This window comes from Dasypus novemcinctus, chromosome 21, assembly GCF_030445035.2.
Source record: "Dasypus novemcinctus isolate mDasNov1 chromosome 21, mDasNov1.1.hap2, whole genome shotgun sequence".
Lineage (NCBI taxonomy): Eukaryota > Metazoa > Chordata > Mammalia > Cingulata > Dasypodidae > Dasypus > Dasypus novemcinctus.
The window spans coordinates 26343104-26362759 of record NC_080693.1 but is presented as its reverse complement, the minus strand read 5'-3'; the positions used below and the strand labels follow the sequence as shown (position 1 = coordinate 26362759).

The 19656-nt window shown below is 45.4% G+C and overlaps 1 protein-coding gene and 1 long non-coding RNA gene across 16 annotated transcripts in view; one reads left to right on the top strand and one right to left on the bottom strand.

Annotated features, from left to right (window-relative positions):
* Positions 1-4686: 4686 nt before the first annotated feature.
* LOC131275002 (uncharacterized) lies at positions 4687-15088 on the bottom strand. The gene is made up of 3 exons (XR_009182355.2): positions 14982-15088; positions 5729-5809; positions 4687-5181 (listed from the first exon to the last, which is right to left on the bottom strand). It is a non-coding gene; the product is annotated as an uncharacterized lncRNA (long non-coding RNA).
* LOC101421399 (zinc finger protein 232-like) overlaps positions 12554-19656 on the top strand; it is a 27730-nt gene continuing 20627 nt past the window's right edge. For 5 of the 15 annotated variants that reach the window (XM_058283705.2, XM_071210368.1, XM_004478524.4 and 2 more), the window contains exons 1-3: positions 12554-15112; positions 16628-17105; positions 17379-17532. In XM_058283705.2, the coding sequence (XP_058139688.1) occupies positions 15093-15112; positions 16628-17105; positions 17379-17532 (652 nt within the window). In that variant the 5' untranslated portion in view covers positions 12554-15092. Of the gene's footprint in view, positions 15123-15142; positions 16507-16627; positions 17106-17378; positions 19414-19656 lie in introns of those variants that run through there. The other 10 variants (XM_012519662.3, XM_058283707.2, XM_058283702.2 and 7 more) reach the window with 9 other exon arrangements.

Genomic DNA, 19656 nt, shown 5'->3' with positions numbered 1-19656 from the left:
TTAGCGGTAAGGGAATCGGTGTTTCTTTTTGTTGCGTCATCTTGTTGTGTCAGCTCTTCGTGTGTGTGGTGCCATTCCTGGGCAGGCTGCACTTTCTTTAGCGCTGGGTGGCTATCCTTATGGGGTGCACTCCTTGCGCGTGAGGCTCGCCTATGCAGGGACAACCCTGCATGGCACGGCACTCCTTGTGCACGTCAGTAAATATTTTTTAAGATGTGTAAGGCAATGGGGGCTACCAAGAAGAGTGAGCAAAAAATGGACAAAACTCTCTGTTCTGATAGTTTAGAATAGTAGAGGAGAGATTAATCAATCACAAATAAATGTAAAATTACAACCATGGTAAGTGCCACAAAGGAGAGGTGTGTGATACTACAGTGAGGAGTTTGGCTTAGTTGGGGAGAGCATTCTGAAAAGTGCTTTCTAAATCCAACATTTATCCCTGAACTATTATTTGCAGTTCACCAAAAGGCCTAGACACAGCCTTTTTACTCTTTGGCCTTTCCACAAGCTGTTTCCTCCGCCAAGAATGCCCCTCTCTTTCTTACCTAGTTCCTATTATTTTTAGCACTTATATGCTGGGTACTGTGCTAAGCACTTGACATCTATATTTTCTTGGGTTCTTTCCTTCAGTCCTAATTGGTAGGTACTACCATTATCCCCATTTTATAAATATGAAACCAAGCCTAGGAAGGCAAAATAATTTGCATATGGGCTCACAACTAGTAAGCTGGAATTCACATCCTGGCCTGGCTAATTCTAAAGTCCATTTTCTTAACTACAGTATGCTCTTTCCCAGTTCCTTCCCATTCAGGCATCAGTCACTCTGGGGCACCTTCCCTGACATGATTAAAGGCTTTCTTTGTGCTGCTACAGCTCCTACAGGCCACAGCCATCAAAGCATAGTCATAATTTACCTGTCCCATTCACCCCACTGAACTATGAGGTCTTCCTGAACAGGGATGGGTTTTTCACCTTTGTAGGGTCAGTAAATACCAATAGAAGCCCAACCCTCCCAGAATACACATCGGTTCACCTGGACAGAAGTGTGGCCTCCTCTCCAGGCTTGTCTAGGTAAAGAGGATTCAACTCGGGGAGCCCTGGTTAGCCTAGGAATACCCGGGGTTTCCAGGTGATTGGTAGATGTGGGCTGAGAGCGCTGGGCCGGGAAGCCATCCCAGTGCGCATCCAAATGGTTAGCTGGGGCTAGGTGCTGTGGCCGCGGAGGCTATGCTCAGTGAGGGGCAGACTGAGGGTGGCCTGGAGATGAGATCCCGCAGTGGTGGTGCTTGCAGAGCTGGGTGCCTAGGCTCCTGTTTTCCGGTTCTACCCATCTGGCCAAACCCCAAGGATCCCTTGTTGGGCCTGGCCCCCACCACTTGTGTTCCCGTTTGCATCCCCATCATCTTGGCCCTGCAGTGTAGGGACCCTTACCATGCACAACCCACCCCTGGCCTCGGGAACTGCCCCATCCAGCGCCACAGGCTCCTAGGAGGCTCTTAGCCTGGGACCAGCAGGATGACTCTTGCTACCTCAGGGCCTGGGGAACTGTTGTTTCAAAATCCAGAGATGGGAAACGGACTTTGGCCCAGTGGTTAGGGCGTCCGTCTACCATATGGGAGGTCCGCGGTTCAAACTTTGTCCGCTTCTGTTGTCGTCAGCGGCACGGGAAGTGTGGGCAGCGCCATTCCTGGGCAGGCTGCACTTTCTTTCGCGCTGGGCGGCTCTCCTTATGGGGCGCACTCCTTGCGCATGGGGCTCCCCTATGCGGGGGCCACCCCTGCATGGCAGGGTACTCCTTGCGCGCATCAGCACTGCGCATGGGCCAGCTCCACACGGGTCAAGGAGGCCCGGGGTTTGAACCGCGGACCTCCCATGTGGTAGACGGACGCCCTAACCACTGGGCCAAGTCCGTTTCCCTCTGCCTTTTCTCTTTTCCATGCTTTGCAATCTACATCTTCCCCTTATTATCTCCTCTACCCTCTTTGGTTAGAAATCCTACAGTCAATACAAGGATATTTTTCTATACTTAACTAATACGGTGCTGACTATACTACAAATCTAAAATCTGCTGTGTGATAAACTATCGTTGGGGAGGCCTAGATTATAAACTACTCCCAAATACTGAATATTTTCACTTTAAATCAGAAACTGAGGGAAGGGGACTTAGCCTAATGGATAGGGCGTCCGCCTACCACATGAGAGGTCCACGGTTCAAATCCCAAGCCTCCTTGACCTGTGTGGAGCTGGCCCATGTGCACTGCTGATGCGCACAAGGAGTGCCCTGCCACACAGGGATGGCCCCTGCGTAGGGGAGCCCCACGTGCAAGGAGTGTGCCCCGTAAGGAGAGCCGCCCACCATGAAAGAAAGTGCAGCCTGCCCAGGAGTGGCACTGCACACACGGAGAGCTGATGCAGCAAGATGACACAACATAAAAGACACAGATTACCGGGGCCACTGACAACAGTAGAAGCTGACACAGAAGAACACACAGTAAATGGACACAAAGAGTGGACAACTGGGGGGGAGGGGAGAGAAATAAATAAAAAATCTTTTTTTTTAAAAAACCTAATTAAAAAAAAAACTGACACAATATGTATTAACCTTAGAAAAAGTACTTTCATGGTAGTGAGACAGGTAATTAGAGGAAGTCAGGAACGAAACAGACCTTAAAATACTTAAAATAGTCCAAAGAGAATAGGACACATTCCTGATTTATAATGTGGGAGTTGAAAGGAACAAAATGGATAAAAGATATTTTAGAGAACTAATAATTGAAAATAAAGAAAGAAGGAGAGTTAAATGATCTTGAGCTTGGGAAAAACTTTGACAGTACATAAATTAATTTTGTATTTTCCCTAACACTTAGAACTTACACTTTGGCAGGCAGCATTCTAAGTGCTTTATATTAATTAATTGTTTTGTTTTATTTTTCTTTATTTTTTTGTTTTTGTTTATTTTTCTTTTTTATTTATTCTCTCCTTTATATTAATTTACTCATACAACTGTAGTGGAAACCCTACAAAGCAGCAGACCCCCATGAAATGTGCGAAGCACAGAGAAGGTAATATACCTGTCCAGGATCTCACCATTAGAGAGTGGCAGAGTCAGAATATGAACGAAGGTAGTCTGGTTCCAGAGTATGCTCCTAACCACTTCACTATAACTGCTTCTCAGGAAGGCTTTCCAAAGTAGGTAGACCATGAATTGGACTTGGAAGGTTGAGTTGGACTTGGCTAGGAAGGAGAACAGGGGGTATGTAGAAGAGCGGTTTTGCATTGATCTTTTTTTTTTTAGGATTTATTTATTTATTTTATTTATTTCTCTCCCCGCTGTACCCCCTCAGTTGTCTCCTCTCTGTGTCCATTCACTGTGTGTTCTTCTGTGACTGCTTCCATCCTTATCAGTGGCACCGCGAATCTGTGTTTCTTTTTGTTGCATCATCTTGTTGTGTCAGCTCTGTGTGTGCGGCACCATTCTTGGGCAGGCTGCACTTCCTTTCGCGCTGGGGGGCTCTCCTTATGGGTTGCATTCCTGGCGCGTGGGACTCCCCTACGCGGGGGACACCCCTGCGTGGCAGGTTGCTCCTTGCACGCATCAGCACTGCGCAAAAGCCAGCTCCACATGGGTCAAGGAGGCCTGGGGTTTGAACCATGGACCTCCTATGTGGTAGGCGGACGCCCTATCCATTGGGCCAAGTTTGCTTCCCTGCATTGGTCTTTATTCATCCATTCACTAAATCACTGCCTGAATACAATATTCCAAATACTCTTCTAGGCACTGGGATAAAACAATGAATGAAAACACCAGCACCCCAGTCTTTTGGAGTAAAGGAAAATGAGATTAAATGATTAGGTTAAATCCGGGTTACAGAAAGTTTTCAGAGTCATAGGAATATTTTACACAGTACCAAATAGGGAGAATTAAAGGTTTTAAAACAGGAATTAACATGATGAAAGTGATACATAATTCACAGCATTATCCAGTTTGAATTGGAGCAGGAAAGTCATAGTTTCAAGATTATTGACCAGGGAAGCAGATTTGGCCCAACGGATGGGGCATCCGCCTAATACGTGGGAGGTCCAGTGTTCGAACCCAGGGTCTCCTGGCCCCTGTGGTGGGCTGGCCCATGCACAGTGCTGATGCATGCAGGGAGTGCCCTGCCATGCAGGGGTGTCCCCCACGTAGGGGAGTCCCACGTGCAGGGCGTGTGCCCCGTAAAGAGAGCTGCCCAGGGCAAAAAGGGTGCAGCCTACCCAGGAGTGGCACCACACACGCAGAGGGCTGGCACGGCGGGATGACACACCAACAAAAAAAACAAGACGCAGATTCCGGGTGCCACTGACACAGGCAGACACAGAGGAACACGCGGCGTGTGGACACAGAGAACAGACAACCTGGGGGTGGGGGGTGGGCAGGGAAGGGGAGATAAATAAATTTAAAAATAATAATAATAAGTAAATCTTTAAAATAGAAAAAAAGATTATTGACCAAGTAATAATATTTAAAATACTCATTTATCGGTGCTAACTCTGTGCCTTGCTAGATGTTATTCTAAGCATTTTATATATATTAAGTCATTTAATCCTCACAATATGTCTCTCAGTTAAGTACTGTTACTATTCACATTTCGCAAATGAGGAAACTGTGGCAATGAAAGGTAAAGTAACTTCTAAGGTCACACAGCATGTAAATGGCAGAGGCAGATCCAGGCAGTCTGTATCCACATTCTTTTTTTTTTTTTTTTTTTTAAGATTTATTTATTTAATTTCCCCCCTCCCCTGGTTGTCTGTTCTTGGTGTCTATTTGCTGCGTCTTGTTTCTTTGTCCGCTTCTGTTGTTGTCAGCGGCATGGGAAGTGTGGGTGGCGCCATTTCTGGGCAGGCTGCTCTTTCTTTTTCACGCTGGGCGGCTCTCCTCACGGGCGCACTCCTCGCGCGTGGGGGCCACGAGGGGGACACCCTTGCGTGGCACGGCACTCCTTGCGCGCATCAGCGCTGCGCCTGGCCAGCTCCACACGGGTCAAGGAGGCCCGGGGTTTGAACCGCGGACCTCCCATATGGTAGACGGACGCCCTAACTACTGGGCCAAAGTCCGTTTCCCATGTATCCACATTCTTAACCACTCCACTCCACTGACTCTTATGATAATCTGGTGAAATCCAGAATGCCCCAGGACAGGGTCTGTGGGAAATGAGAAGGGAAAGGCTGACATTTTTTTCTGAAAAATTAATTGGACTTTAGAGGAAGGAATGATGTAAGAATAACAAGTTTAGAAGATTGGGCAGGGCATATTCAAAGAAAAAAATGTTAGAAAAACCATGGCAATTTTGGAATTATTAATTAAGAAATAATCTGGTTTCCAAAAGGGAATACCCACAATTTCATTTAATAATGAGAGGTAGAGTTTGCCCAGGAAGGCCAGCTGGCTCTTCAGCTGGGCCTTATAACTCAGATTGCCAGGTTTCACTATCTAGTTCTCTACTTTCCATGCCCAGAAATTTGATTTTGCCAGTGTACCTTTTAAGAATTGTCTAGGCCCAGGAAAATGGACTTGATGCTATTGAAATCACAAGAGAAGTATGTAAATATCAGGGTAAAATACAACTGCAAAATGAAGCAGAAATTAAGTGGGCTGGTCAACACATTCACTGTAGGAACATCTATGGAGAAAGCCAAATTCTCAGCTGAAGGTTGCTTGATGGGCATGCAAGCAGAGCAGAGGAGTTACCTGAGAGATAGTAAGGCAAGTATCATTCAGCTTGATCACTTGGTGGATCCGCCTGCTCTTGGAAAGGGTGGGGTAGGTTACCTGTCAAGAGGATAGAATACTCCCATCAGCTGGAGTGAGCGTCTTCCTCCTGAACTAGTCCTGGAGACAACAGGCACATTCTCTGACTCATCCTTTCTAGACTGTAACCTAGCCTTTCTTCAGATGGGATTCAGTAAAATTGATTGAGTTCCCTTTTCTTAGTTTTATAATCATACTTCAGTCATGCCCTTCTGAAGCCAAGCCAGGTCCTGGTAACCTTGATTGGCCTTAGATGTTTCAGGATCTCTTTATCTCTTTCAGTTACTTCCACATATGGATAATTTCAGCTCTAATGTATTGACACTTACTAGCTTATTATTAAGGGTATTGTATTTTCCAAGTTCTATTGGCATCTTTATTTTGCTACTATGGAAGGATAGCAATTACATAGCAAGCCCATGCCATCTCTCCTTTACCTCCACTACCTGCTATCCTCTACCACATACCCACAGCAGACTTGAGTAATTCATCACTGTACTCTGTTCTTTTTGAGCCCAGATACAGCCTCAGAAGCTTCAACATGATGCTTCAAGGAAACTGCTTTCAGTACTTCAGGGTTGATACTTGAGGTAAAATCTACTTGGCATTCTTCCCCTATATATTGATTATATCCATTAAAGGACCAAAAATATATAAAACTGTAAGTAAGGGTCTCCTCACAGAGTGGGGCCCCAGCAACCATGTTTATCCTGTGTGATCCACCCCGACCCCAATAGCCCCACTTTCTCCTGTCACCTTTGATTAGAGGTTGATACTTGACCTAAACTTGGAAAAAAGATTCTCTTTTTTAAGATTTTGTAACTGAAACTAAAAAATTCTAGACATTTTAAGATTCAGGAACTGAGGTAATAATGGAGAAAGATAATCTATGGAGAGCACAATAGACTCCAATTCTGATTTAGTAGCTCTCCTTGTGTTTCTGATGATCAGCCAAATTTGGGAACTGCACCTATAGCTCACAGAGACCAAAATTTAGTTTAGAAGCATTTGTCTTTTGAAATTATAAGATCATTTTTGAGAGTTTAGAAGCTCAACCCAAAATTTTTTGATCATCTGCCTTCTTAAGAATTGTTTTTCTACCACCTTGAGAAAGTAAATATTTATAGTTTTAATTTATGTTTCAAATAATGGAAAGAAAACTGAAATGAAAGAATGAAAACTAAAGAGGAAGATTTCTGAAGAAATAGATTCAGGCCAGCCAAAACAAAGGCCCCAGGGACCTAAATTTTTAGGAGCCACAGAATATGAGAACAGCAAGGAGAAGCAGCAGTAAACTCATCAGAGACTGGATGGCACTTTACCCTTTTGAGAGTAAAGTGTTCAGCCAAGTGAGCATTACCCTTAAAAAATTATAGGAGAGGGGAAATTCAAATGTTATTGGAAAGTGAGAATTTGTGATCTAAGCTCACTTACCACACACCAGAGAGTTTCTGCTGAGTAAAGAACCTATAGGTGCAAGGCTTGTCGCCAGAGCTTCAAACAGAAGTCAGGACTTAGTCCACATCAGACAACCCATATAATGAATGGAACCTATACGCATAATGACTGTGGAAAGGTTTTCAGTAGAAGCCCAAACCTAGCTATTTATCACCAAATTCTCTCAGGAAGGAAACTTTAAGTTGTAGTAACTGTGGTTAAAGACTTCATTTAGAGTTCCAACCTCATCTGACATCATGGGGTCATAGTGGGGAAACTCCCTATGAATGTAATCAGTGTGGAAAAGCTCTCAGGGGAAGCTCAGACCTTATGCTGTACCAGAGAATTCACAATCGCCAAAAGCCACGTGTATGTAATACATGAAGGAAGGCCTTCAATCAAAGCTCAAATCTTATTGTAAATCACAGAATTCACACTGGATAGAAACCCTATGAATGTAATGACTGGCAGAAAACATTTAGTTAGTGCTCATATCTTTTTTTAGAATGTTGCTTTATTTTTAAAGACTTATTTTATTTCTTCCCATCCCCTCATTGTTTGCACTTGCTGTGAGTCTGTCTTCCTTGTTTCTTTAGGAGGCACCGGGACCTGAACCTAAGACCTCCATTATGGGAGGGAGGCACCTATTCTCTTGAGCCACCTCCATTCCCTGCTTTATTATGTCTCTCATTATGTTTTCTTCTTGTGTCTCTTTGTTGCATCAGCCTCCTGCACCTGCCTGTTGTGTCAGCTCGGTGTCTTCTATACGAGTCACCTGGAACTGAACCTGGATCTCCCATGTGGCAGGCGGGAGCTCAATCACTTGAGCCACATCTAGTTACCCTCACGTCTTTTTACTCACCAGAAAATTCATGCTGAGGAGAAACCCTATGAATGCAGGAACTGTGGAAATCCTTCAGACAGAGTTCCCTCCTTATTCAGCATAGAATAATCCATAGTGGAGAAAAATCCAATGAATACACTGAATGTAGAAAAGCCTTCAGTAGGTGCATGGTTTTCCTTCAACACCATGCACTTCATACTGACGGAAACTAGAATATAAGAAATTCTTCAGTTCAAACTAGAAATTAATATACAGCAAATAATTTATAAGGAGAAGATATTTTATGAATGTAATGAATGTGGAAAACCCTTCCAAGGCAGCTCAGAACTTATTAGACATTGAATTGGTAAAAGGATGTGGCTCAAGTGGTTGCACTCCGGCCTACCACATGGGAGGTCCCAGGTTTGGATTCTGATGCCTAATGGAGAAGACGAGCAAGATGGAGAGCTGGAAAAAAATGAAAAATAAAATAAAAATAAAGATAATTTTTAAAAAAGATGGAAAGCTGGCACAATGGGCAGTCGCGACAAGCTGATGCAACAAGATGACACAACCAGAGGACACAAAGAGCAAAGACAATGGGAGACACAACAGAGCAGGGAGCTGAGGTGGCTCAAGCAATTGAGTGCCTCTCCCACATGGGAGGTCCCAGGTTTGGTTCCCAGTGCCTCCTAAAGAGAAGGCAAAGAGACACAGAGAGCAGACAGCAAGTGCAACGAGGGGGAAGGAAGGGAATAAATAAAATAAATATTTTTTTAAATATTAAAAAAAAAATTCACACTGGAGAAAAACCTTACCAATGTGAAAAGCCCTTCAGTTGAACCTCAGTCCTTATATAGAACATCAGAGAATCTATACTGGCAAAAGTTCTTATAAATACAGTGAAAGTGGGAAAGCCTTTAGGTAGAGCTCATCCAACATCAAAAATTCATAATGAAAAAAACTCAGGAAATGAATATGGCTCATGCATTTGGGCTCCCACTTATCATATAGGAGGTCCAGAATTCAATGCCCAGGGCCTCCTGGTGAAGGCAAGCTGGCTGTCGCAGGAGTGCTGCCCTGCACAGGAGTGCTAGCCAATGTGGAGAGCTGGCTCAGCAAGATGATGCAACAAGAGAACAGAGGAGAGACAAGAGACACAGCAGAACAGGGAGCTGAGGTGGCACAAGAAAGTGATCGCCTCTCTCCCACTCTGGAAGGTCCCACAATCGGTTCCTGGACCCACTTAATGAGAATACAAGCAGACAAAGAAGAACACACAGTGAATGGACATAGAGAGCCCACAATGGAGGGAGAGGGAGAAATAAATAAATAAATCTTAAAAAGAAAAGAAACCCTATGAATGCAATGAATGTTCAAAGACCTATAATCAGAGTTCAGACCTCAATCAACACCATGGAATTCACAGTGGAGAAAAGCCTTCATCTTCTGAAGATGTTTGGCAGTTTTGAAATAATTCAGTCATTTGGGACCATGTCCAGTGAAACATTATGGGTACCAAGTTGGGTTCTGGATGTAATGGAATTAGATTGCTTTTCTATTGTGGCTCTGAAGGTGATTTCAGTTAGTAGAATTTTGAGCATTGTTTGCATTATTGGGATATGTGTATCACTTCACAAGATGTCCAGATTGAAGGAAATTCTCATTTTATATATCCTGATGTCTATACCATGCTTTAGCATTTACTTTTGACATCCTAACCTTCTACTCATGGCAGGAAGGGGCTAACTTCTCCTTTTAATTGTTGTCTATATTTGTAATTAGTAATCTGCATTGTAAAATTACACATAATTAAGGGTTAGGGTTAGGGTTAATGAAGGTGGAAAGATGAAGCCCTGACCTTGTCAGGCACCAGAAAATTCATATTGGAGAAAAAGTTTATGAATATAATCATCGTGGAAAAATTTTCAGTCAGAATTCTGATGTTACTCAGCATCAGAGAAGCCACAAAGGAGGATAATTCTCTGAATACAGTAATGATAAAGAAATCTGTGGGAAGCAGACTTGGCCCAGTGGATAGGGTGTCCGCTTACCAAATGGGAGGTCCGCGGTTCAAACCCTGGACCTCCTTGACCCGTGTGGAGCTGGCCCATGCGCAGTGCTGATGCGCGCAAGGAGTGCCCTGCCATGCAGGGGTGTCCCCCGTGTAGGGGAGCCCCACGCACAAGGATTGTGCCCCGTAAGGAGAGCTGCCCAGTGTGAAAAAAGTGCAGCCTGCCCAGGAATGGTGCACACGGAGAGCTGACACACACACGGAGAGCTGACAAGATGATGCAACAAAAAAAGACACAGATTCCTGGTGCTGCTAAGGATAGAAGAGGTCACAGAAGAATGCACAGTGAATGGACACAGAGCAGACAACTGAGGGGGAGGGAATAGGGAGAGAAATAAATAAATAAATCTTTTAAAAAAATCTGTCAGTGGGCACACGTGTATTTATAATATTGGGATACTCACCCCTATGCATAACTACATGTAAAATTTTAAACTTCCTAGCCCTTAATTACATTTCACCCCTTACTTTATCATCAGAGATTCCACACCAGAGGGTAATCTTGAAAATAGAAGAACTGGCAGATAAATCACCTACATCATCACAAAATGGTGTGAATAAGTTAGAAACACAGTGTGACATATGTCCTTGCATGTCCTACCCAGCAGCACCAGGACCCAAATAGTTTCCCCATCTTTTCATTCATAATATGTACTGTTCCAGGGGAATAGTGCAAAATGCTGAACTCTAATGGATGGTCGTTCCTGGGACAAAGTCTTCTCCAAAAGTCTGGAAATGGATCTGAGGTTTTTCTCATTAGAATAAATGCCAATATATAGATTAAGGAGTATTACCTGGTTCCTCCATTCCTTGCAAAATTAGGTACAGATGTGCTAATTTAATTAGGAAAAGGAAATAGTAAGTCATTAAAGCTGTTGTCTTCTATTGTGTAAGGGTGGAAATTGTCATTAATTCTGTAGCATTTAAAGGGAGCTTGGCAAAGGAAGAAGAGCACACTTTGGAGTAAGACATTTATGTTTCAAATATGAGTAAGACACTGAAATATAAGCTATTTTTAAAAAATATTTATTTACTTATCTCTCCCCTTCCCCCCACCCCCACCCCGGTTGTCTGTTCTCTGTGTCTATTCACTGTGTCTTCTTTGTTCACTTCTGTTGTTGTCAGCGGCACCGGGAATCTGTGTTTCTTTTTGTTGCATCATCTTGTTGTGTCAGCTCTCCGTGTGTGTGGCACCATTCCTGGGCAGGCTGCACTTTCTTTCGCGCTGGGCGGCTCTCCTTAAGGGGCACACTCCTTGCGTGTGGGGCTCCCCTATGCAGGCGACACCCTGCATGGCAGGGCACTCCTTGCGCGCATCAGCACTGCGCATGGGCCAGCTCTACATGGGTCAAGGAGGCCCGGGGTTTGAACCGTGGACCTCCCATGTGGTAGATGGACGCCCTAACCACTGGGCCAAGTCTGCTTCCCTAGGCTCTATCATTTTTAATCTGTGTACTGTTAAACATTTTTTTTTTTTTTAACATTTCTGAGCCTGGGATTCTGGGATTTCTCATGTGTAAAACCAAGATAATGATATTTCCCTTGTGGCGCAATTGTGAATATTAAATCAGACAATTTTGTTAAGCATCTAGCACAGTTCTACGCACATAATAGACACTCAACCAATTATAAATGTTTTTATCTGTGGCTCCTGTGGGCAGTAATTATCCAAGACAGTACTTTGAAGGAAAGGGGACAACATATCCCACCCCACCTCCAAAGGCTTCTGGAAGATTAATAGGACCACCCTTCATTTCCTGACACAAAGTGTGAAGGGTGATCGGTAAATAGCCAGGATTGTGGGAGAAGCAATTTACACTAATTGTCAAAGATGATATCTCCCCTCCCCCCAAGACAGCTCCCTCATCTGTCTGCTCATTTTTTCCACTCTGTTTGAGATTATTCCCTGCTCATTGTGTCCTCTAGTCTTTCTTTAGGAGGTACCTGAAACTGAACCCAGGACCTCCTATGTGGTTGGCAGGTACCCATCTGCTTGAGCTATAGATCTGTTCCCTGTTTGCTGGGTCTACACATTATCTGCTCATTGTGTTTGCTTGTCTTCTTGAGGAGGCACTGGGAACTGAACACAGGACCTTTCATGTGGGAGGCAGGCACCCAACTGCTTGAGCCACACCTGCTCCCAAAGATATCTTTTGAGATAAATAGATCTAGTAATTTAGAATTGATACTAAAATACTACAGAACTGAACTATGATTTTTCTTAAAAATAATAACCAAGCAGAATGAAGGAAGTTTTTCCTAATAAAAGACAAATTTTACTGATTTGGGAAAGTTTCTTTGAACCATTTTGAATTATTTCAAAGGAGCTAAAGTACTGTTACATGGTTTAATCTTTGCATTCTTATAATTCATCAAGATCCAGTGACCGCTCTTCTTTGTCCTATCTATCATTCCTCTCTGGGTTGTTTTGTTTTTTTTAAATTTAATTTTTATTTATTCCATCCTCCTCATTTGCACTTGCTGTGTCTGTTCATTATGTCATTGTCTTCTTTTTGGAGGCACAGGATCTGAACCAGGGTTCTCCCATGTGGGAGGGAGGTGCCTAATCATTTGAAACACCTGCACTCCCTGATTTTTTGTGTCTCTCAATGTTTTCCTCCTTGTGTCTCTTTTCTGTCATCTTGTTCAATCAGCTCACTGTGCCAGCTGGTCGCATCAGTACTGTCTTGCTCATCTTCTTTAGGAGGCACCAGCAACTGAACCTGGGACCTCCCATGTGGTAGGCAGGATCACAATTGTTTCAGCCACATCCTCTTCCCCCTCTCTTTCACCCTTCCCTGTTAGATACTACTGTCCAATACTTCAGCCACTCTTACCAGTTATTAGGGAGTCAACAAAAATCTGTTAAGAGACCATGACCCAAACCTCACCAACCCCTCTCCTTCTCTGGGGATGTCACAAACACAAACTAAGCCACGATTAAGCCTTCCACTACTCCCACCTCCTTTTCTATTATGCCATTTTGCAGCCGGGGGAAATGTTGTCTATTGAAAAGCCAGGCCAGACCTTAAACTTGGAAACCAAAAATAATCAGTCCCAGATGCTAATCAAGGCAGGAATTCTCATCCCAAGGTGACAGTGTAGATTTGTCTCTCTTCTTCGATGTGAAGTGGGGCATGTGGAACTCACATCTACCAACCCTGACACGAGCAGTTTTGGCCATCCTGGGAGACTGGCCACGATGGGATTTCTTCCCCTGTTCCTTTGGATTCTGTGCTGTGTAAGTAACAAAGAAGTTATTTGCCCTCCTGGACTCTTTATGCTGTGCAAGCAATAAAGAGATCATTCACTGAAAGTTTCTGCTGTGCCCTGAAACTGTTGGCAAAACAGTTCTCAAGACATTGTAGCAACTCGGTCCACATCATTCTCTCCTTTGGCTCTTTTAACTTTTTGCCCTCATTGTCCTTCAGTCACCTGTACTAGCCCAAACAAAACCCACTATGGAAATCCTAATTGTTCTCCTTCTCTGAGCCTGTACTTGGATGAAGAAAATCACACACTGGAGATATCCTTATGCTTTGGGGCATTCAACATCTTTAGTCCACATTCTCTCCCATTGTCTACAATAACCACTTTAAATGTTCCTCCCTCCTTAAACTTCTATCTACCCACCATCCCATCTCTCTACCCAACCTTGTATTTCTTGGAGAAATTAGAAATCTTCACCTAGAAACATTTCAACTTTTTGTTTCCATCCCCATCCCTCACACCCACGCACCCAACCCCATCATACTGCCTTCTCAATACAAAAACTGTCTTTTCTCGCGTCCATTTAAACTGTTACCTTTTTCTTTAAATCAGGTACCATGTTTGACAGTTTCTGTCAGGCACACAGTTCTTTAAAGAGAAATGCCTTCCAAAAATTTTTTTATTATGTTGTTCACTATAAGAAAATCCAAACATTGAAACATGATTTGTTTGACTGAACAAGTCAAAGTCCCTTTATTTCCCTTTAGGAAACCACTATTATATTATAAATCTTTATGCATGCTGTCTTGTTTTCATCACACTGCCAACTACCTCAACTTTTAGATTCTCGAAATCAGAGAATTATGATTTTTTATCTCCTCATCCCCAACTAGATCTCAGAATTTCATGTATATTTTTCTCAATGTATGCTTGAATGACTGTCCAAGTTTATAATTATCTCGTTTTTTAAATGAAAACTGTATTCAGCCAAGGGGACAATGTGTCATTTTTTTCTTGCTTTTCTTACCCCTCCAGACATAAACTTACATAAATATGCATACATAAACGATAAACATACATACATAAGCATATAAAACATACAAAAGCATACATATACATATAAAAACTATACATTACAAAAAAGAACTCAAGGTAAACTATATATCTTGTTTCAGAAAAGTATTCACCATTTAAAATTAAACGTTGTTGCTGGTTTCTGAGATGATTTACTTCTGGTTTCTCCCTCTCTCTCCGTAATCCCCATGAGACCTCTGGAATTGCTTTTATTTTCAATGGACAAGGGTAAGGCAGTGGTTGGGGAATATTTTGTCCTTTACCCTTCCTGAGAGTCACATCCTCGATGGTGCCCTACCGATCAGATCTGGGAAGACGGAACTCGAAAACAGAACATACAGGAGGAAGTGTAGCAACAGAGTATGTCACAAGGCCAAAATTCTCCTTTGGTTTCCGGTCAGCCCGGCGCCGCCTAAGGTCGGATTCAGTAGAGAAGTGAAGCCCGCCAAACAGTAGGTCAAACAACGCGCGCCAAACGGCCCCGCCTCCACCGGCTCGAGAACTGCAATTCCCAGAGTTCAGGAAACCTGGTCGCCGGAAGTCACCATGTCTAGGCATAGCCCTGGCCATCTTACTTCATACGTGTGTGAACCGTCGGGCTCTGGTCCTTCTTCCTCCAAGCAGCGCGGACGCGTCGCGGTTGCACTCGTGGAGCTGAAAGTTGTCGGCCCAGAGGCTTCCGGGAGATGAAGGCGGAGGCCGCGGGGTGCGCATGCGTAAGCCTACGTGTGGGGGCGGGGACTGGCAGCGTACGCCGTATGCGGAAGGGCGCAGATGGAACCGCCGGGACCTGTGCGGTGGGTGTTAGCAGTGACTTCCAGGCCGTGCAGCTCCCCGGCCCGCGCAGCTTTTGTCGGTCCCGGACGGCAGCGGCGGTTTCTGCAGTAACCAGACGACTCAGGAGCGCTGTGAGAGGCCGAGGCCAGAGGGGTTTGTGTGGAGAGGGGTTTGGGTCCCCTGGGTACCGCGCTTCTGGGGTGCGTGAGTTACGTCACGTGCTGTGGCTGCGGGGGAGTTCGGTGTCTCTTCTCACTTCTCGAGATCCCTGAGGAAAAAGTGAAGGGTGGGGCTGAGGGGCTGCAAGCGGCCTGCACGACTGCCCCTCCCCGGGGCTCTCGGGTGGGCAGCTGCCTGTGCGCAGTTCCTCCGGGAACCGGCTGTGCCGGGCATCATTCTGAAAGACACGGGTCCTGCGTTTGTCTCCGGCGCCTCCTTTGTCCTCGGCCAAAGACCTCTGTTTGTTTTCTCCTTCGTTGGCCTCTGGACGCATCCCGCCCTCTTCCCTGGTAGCTTTTCCTGAGCGCTGAAGGATACCTTGCTCATAACAAGCCTCGTAACAGCCCTGCTACAAGTCCTGGACGTTTCAGTTCTAACCCCTTAGAGGGCATTTCCATTTCTCCTGCCCTGTAGCCATTACTTGTTGGGAGCCCCCGGGAGGAGGCTGCATCTCCATCATCTGTGAGAGTCAGTTGAAGCCAGGAGGGCACTTGTACTGAAAGCTGCTTTCCTCAGGGCTTCAAATCTGGAAACCTGGTTTTCGCTTCAGGCTTGTTTCTTCTCAATAGTCGTGTCTTCCCCTGGACACCCACAGCACTCTCTTGCCATTTCCCTCCCCTGCTTAGCATTTATCTTGTTGTATTGTAGAAAAGCACTTTACGCATGTGTCACCACCAGACTGTAAATTTTTCAAAGGTAGTGTCTCTTGGTAGAAGAGGATTCTTGGGTGAGGAAGAAAAAGAATAAGGCTTATAAGGGGAATAGTACAAGGAAGGGAATGTGGCTCATCCAGTTGGACTTCTGCCTAACACTTAGGCGTACCCGGGTTCAGTTTCTGGTGCCTTCTAAAGAAGAAGAGCAAGACAGCTAGTTGATACCCCAGGCTGGCAAGGTGAGCTGATGCAACAAGATTATGCAATGAGATGATGCAATGAAGAGACATAGAGAGGAAACATGATGAGAGTCACAATAACCAGGGAGCGACTCAGCACCTATTTCACAAATGGGAGGTCCCGAGTTCGGTTTCTGGTGCTGCCTAAAAAAAATAAGATGAGCACAAAACGAACACAAAGCAGAGAGCCAGCACAAACAACGATGTGAGGGGTGAGCAGTAAATGAAATAACTCTTTTTTTTTTTTAAAGGGCTTATTACATGGTCTAACTCTGTGTAGATGGTAAATATGATGTAATGAATGGGAAAAAAATAATTTTCTTTTTGTTACAGGGAGCTTTTGAAAGACTTCAGTTGGTGTGGGCCTTCTACAGAGCTAGTCCAGACAAGGATGGCTGTATCACTAATAGAAGCTAAAACTCTGGCCCTTCAGGACTCCCAGGAACAAGAGAAGATTATGATGGTGGAGCCAAAGGAAGAGGAACAGACTTGGGAGCAGGAGACCAGACTACAGGGGAACCATCCTCCCAGTCAAGATATCTTCCGGCAGCGCTTCAGGCAGCTCTGCTATCAGGAGACTCCTGGTCCCCGGGAGGCCCTTAGCCGACTCCGAGTGCTCTGCCGTGAGTGGCTGAGGCCAGAGAGGCACACGAAGGAGCAGATATTGGAATTGCTGGTGCTGGAACAATTCCTGACTATCCTGCCTGAGAAGTTCCAGTCCTGGGTGCAGAGACATCACCCTAAGAGTGGAGAGGAGGCCGTGACTGTGCTGGAGAATTTAGAGAAAGGATTTGATGAACCAGGACTGCAGGTGGGAAGGGGAACATGTGATCTGTTGTGGGAGCCAGAGCAGTGACCTTCAGGCTGGACAGAGGGGAAGCAGTAGGGGGAGTTACCAGGTTCAAACCTTTCTCAGTCCAGGTAGAGCAGTTAGTGTGTGTTTGTCTCTGTCTTCTCTGCCCTCAGGGCCTCAGTGAAACTCTAGCTTCTCCTCTTTCCCCTGTGCTGACTCTGAGGAGGCTTCCTGAAGTCTCCTTGGAAGTTTTGGTCCTACACAAAATGAGTGGTGCCTGATCACCTCCAGGTGCCAGGCCCTGCACGTGGATCTACACAGGAAGAGCCATGGGAAGACAAGACACCTCCCGGAGCAGCTCAGGAAGCAGCGAGCATCTGGTTCCAGCCGAAGGAGATGCAGCTCAAATGTGAATCTGAGGAGACCCAGCCTCTCCCAGAGAGTGGTGAGGAGCAGGAGTGTGCTGGGAGGGAGAGGAGGTAGAAGGGATATAAAGGCCATTGAACCTGGTATGTAATAAGTGTTGAAATGTTGACCATCGTTAACTTGGCTTTACTATTCTTATCTTTTCGGTAACAGATTAGTCAGTTATATCACCTGTAAGAGTATCTCAGGTAGCCCTGAGGATAAATGAAGCCTGGCCAGCATCTTTTACCTTTAGAGAGCCCTCAAAAGGACCAGAAAGTACTTCATTCTCTCCCTGGCTTATCCTCTCCACTGATCTTCACTCCTTTTAGTCCATATTATCTTTGTCCTATACTTCAGAAGCCAGCCTCTTGAGAGCCTCTCCTTTTTAACTTCCCTTTCCAAAATCTCACTATATAAAGTATATTAGCAGTCCTATGCACAACACTGATAGTCTCCACCTTTTTCAATCACTATCCCACATCTAAACAGCCCTGTTTACAACTCTCTGTACTTCAGCACTCCAGATTTACTGCAAAAACTTACTTCTCTTCCTGTATGCATCCCCATGAACATCCTGTCTCTCCTAGTGCCAAACACTAAACTTAAAGATGCTAGACTTAGAGCCTCAGGACCATGAATTGTTCTTGCTGAGCTCTATAATATTGTGAGACATTTCTATCAGTATGTTACTAATGAAGAAGATTTTCTTTGATACTTTTTCTTACACTCACCACACAATATCATTTGAAAAATAGAATTCTTTTGATCAGCAAAATGGGAAAAATTAGAAATGGAGATCAATCTTGAAGTCTATTCCAAAAGTATGTTTTTACCTCTTGGGTCTCCTTCCTTGTTTTTCCCTTTCCTCACAAAATTGTTTCTCTTTCTGGCCATGCTGGGAGGAGGGTTCGGGTCCGTGGGGATGGGCTCATGATAAGGTAGGGGCCATGTGCAAGGGCTGGGCCAAGCTGGGGCTGCCTGTGGAGGCAGGACATATGTTGAGAGGTGGCAGTGGGCATGCAGATAGCCCCTGTGCCCTCTCGGGTGCCCTGTGGTACTGGCTGCAACACATCTGGGTGGGTACCACTGGTACCTGCCCTTGCCTGCCTTTCCTGGCTTGCTCCACCCAAGGTGGGAAGCCTGGAGACATTCTCGGGCCTCAGACATTCTCGGGCCTTAGCCCGAGCTGCCCCTGGATCCTTCCATGGTCCTGTGACTGTGGCCACCCCACCCTGGCCAGGATAGCTATGTTGTCTTTTGGCGTCCTCAGGGTTCCCAGGCAAGGGTCACAGGCAGCATCCTGCAGGACAGTCCTCCCTGACCATGCCAGGGAGCAGTGCCCTGGTTTCTGCAGGTAGCCTTTGGGAACTCCACAGGATTCTGCTGCCAGGGAACCAGGTCCATGCCAGGCCCGCCTGTCATCCACCCCGAGAAGGAAAGTTGCCTGTGAAGCACGGCTGAAGGCATACTCCTAGCTCTGCCCCTTTGAGGAGACTTGTCTAGGTACTGTTAAAACTTGTCAGTAGGGAAGCGGATGTGGCTCAACAGGTAGAGTGTCTACCTACCATATAGGAGGTCCAAGGATTCGATACCCGGGGCCTCCTGGCTCGTGTGGTGAGCTGGCCCCCGCGCAGTGCTCCTGCATGCCAGGAGCGCCCGCCCACGCAGGGATGCCCCTGCCTAAGGGTGCCCCCTGTGCAAGGAGTGGTCCCTGCACAAGGAGAGCTGCCCCGCTCAAAACTGCAGCCCGCCCAGGAGTGGTGCTGGAGAGCTCACGCAACTAGGTGATGCAACAAAGAGACATAGATCCCCAGTGCCGCCTGATGAGAATACAAGCAGACACTGAAGAACACACGGCAAATGAACACAGAGAGCAGATAATGGGGGGGCCGGAATAAATAAACCTTCAAAAAAAAAACTTGTTGGCATTGAAAAAAATGGGTAGCCACTGACCCTTGAGACCTTGAGGAATTTGCAGACTGTTTGCCGAAGGAGGTGAGAAGCTAGCTGGAAAGGACATAAGATACAGTGTTAACTGTTAGAGTTGGTGCTTTATTCTGAAGACAGCACTGAGCATTGGTCTTTAAGCATGGAGGAGACAACTGCATTTAGAAAGGTAGGTGGTACTCCTCTGGAGAATGGACAAGAGTGGGGAGGAGAC